This window comes from Octopus bimaculoides, chromosome 20 (assembly GCF_001194135.2).
Source record: "Octopus bimaculoides isolate UCB-OBI-ISO-001 chromosome 20, ASM119413v2, whole genome shotgun sequence".
Lineage (NCBI taxonomy): Eukaryota > Metazoa > Mollusca > Cephalopoda > Octopoda > Octopodidae > Octopus > Octopus bimaculoides.
The window spans coordinates 24,268,859-24,270,847 of NC_069000.1; the positions used below are offsets into that span (position 1 = coordinate 24,268,859).

Consider the following 1,989-nt stretch of genomic DNA (forward strand, 5'->3'; position numbering starts at 1 on the left):
GAGAGAGAGAGAGAGAGAGAGAGAGAGAGAGAGAGAGAGAGGGAGAATAAGATAATGGAAAAAAAAGGAGAGCAAGTGAAAAGGTGCGAGAATGAGCGTTAAGGAAAAGAGGTAAAGGTGAAAGATGAAATGAATGAGGTAGAGGGAGAAGGCGACGAAAGCAAGATCGAAGTCATGAATGTGTGTGAAAGGGATTGCTAGATTTAGTGGTTACAAAAGGGAAGGTGTACTGGAGTGCGTGAGAGATAGGAAGAGCTATTGATATAAAAGATGGCGATTACTACAGAAACAACCTTTACTTGTAAACAACTGTTATAAATATCACACGCAAAAAAAAAATAAAGAATAATAATAAAAGAAAAATAAATCCCAAAGCAGCCAGCTTTACTTCTACATTCTTTAATAAATAGCAGTAAAACTACATTAACAACTTCGATGCAATTCATAGAATTAATGTAGGCCTTTGACTGTAAGATAGGTCTTTCTCAGGCAATTTGACCGAGAACATTTAAGGTGTTTTTTTAATAATAAGACGTTTTGTTATTCTGTATTTATTTCACAAAAAGTTATGATTGACAACAGGTTTAAGGAAACTAATGTTAATAAAAAGAAAAAAATTTAAGTGTCTCAAAAGAAAATATGATCTCACACAATGTATTGGTAGGTGGTGAGAATCTACCTTCCCGAAGCGTCAAAATATAAGCTATAAACCGTCAATTATTGATATTAAATAATAAAGTAGCAATAACAAAACAACATAAAAAGACAATTGTCACTGTCACAGTGGTTGTATTGGTTATGGTTGTTGGTAGTGATATTAATAATCTAAGTCGCTTTTGCCATGAACACACATTTTTATCACAAACTGGAAGCGCATCTAAACACATCATCATCGTCGTCGTCGTCAGTCTCTCTCTTGTGAGGCCGAGTACATGAGTACGTTTGAAGCAGAAGCTGGTGCATCTTCATCACTCCAACAAAACCATTTCTTCTGGCAGATTTCTCTCCATGCGAGGCCGTGGCTGGTGTTCATCAGTCATGAAAGATGCTATCGACATGGTGGAGGAGACGACATCTGTTAAGAACTATCCAGAAGCAAAACTCAATCAGAGTTTTCCACCACCACCACCACCACCACCACCATCGCCACCGCCACCACCATCAACAACAATAACACCAACAGATTATAAAATTTGCTGTCTGTCAAATACAACGATGTAATTATTCAACATTTACCTGCAGAAAACCCCAAAAATATTAAACGAAGATACAAGAAAAAAAAATAATACAAAGTACTGCAACAGTAGAAAGATGAACTTTACCAAAAACTGACCTCTTTGAATTGCTTGAGGTGTCATTGACCAAATAGCTTAGACCAATTATTGAGAACTTGTCCTTCACATGTGAGACGTCAAGACTGTCTTTAGTGCGAAGGTCGTCCTTGATGCCGTTACAATCGCCGCATAGACCGCGCATGCGTCCCTGATACTTTTGTGGAATTTGGACCTCGGCTAAATCGTCCCCGTTGAAACTCACTTGGATGCCGCAATCGGTGGTCATTTGCATTGAATTAGAACTTTTGAATATACGAAGCTTACCACCAAGTATAGTGGCGGGTAGAAATTTCTCTTCATTGTTGATCTGCAATATCAATACAAGAATAGAACATCGCAATTACAATAAAACCTCCTGAATAGGAAACTAGAATGGAACACTAACACACACTCCTAACAAACCACAAACCACAACATGTGACAACATGTTACCCATAAACCAATAATAATATGAATAAAATATAATACAATACATAGATAAACAAATGAAATTAAATACTACATACGTTAACAAAATTTAATTAAACACAAAAAAACAAAAACAAAAAGAAACAGTAGATAAAAAAACCCCAAAAAACACACACACATGAACAAATAAATAAATAAAAAAAATACAAACGAACACGTATTAACAGAGAATATAGATGATACAGAC

The 1,989-nt window shown here is 35.9% G+C and overlaps 1 protein-coding gene across 1 annotated transcript in view; it reads right to left on the reverse strand.

The window, feature by feature from the left end:
* The window catches only part of LOC128250356 (zonadhesin-like), a 129,511-nt gene that overhangs the window by 25,715 nt on the left and 101,807 nt on the right, over positions 1-1,989 (reverse strand). Inside the window, exon 9 of the mRNA XM_052975207.1 lies at positions 1,334-1,641. Within this exon, the coding sequence (XP_052831167.1) occupies positions 1,334-1,641 (308 nt within the window). The remainder of the gene's footprint in view (positions 1-1,333; positions 1,642-1,989) is intronic.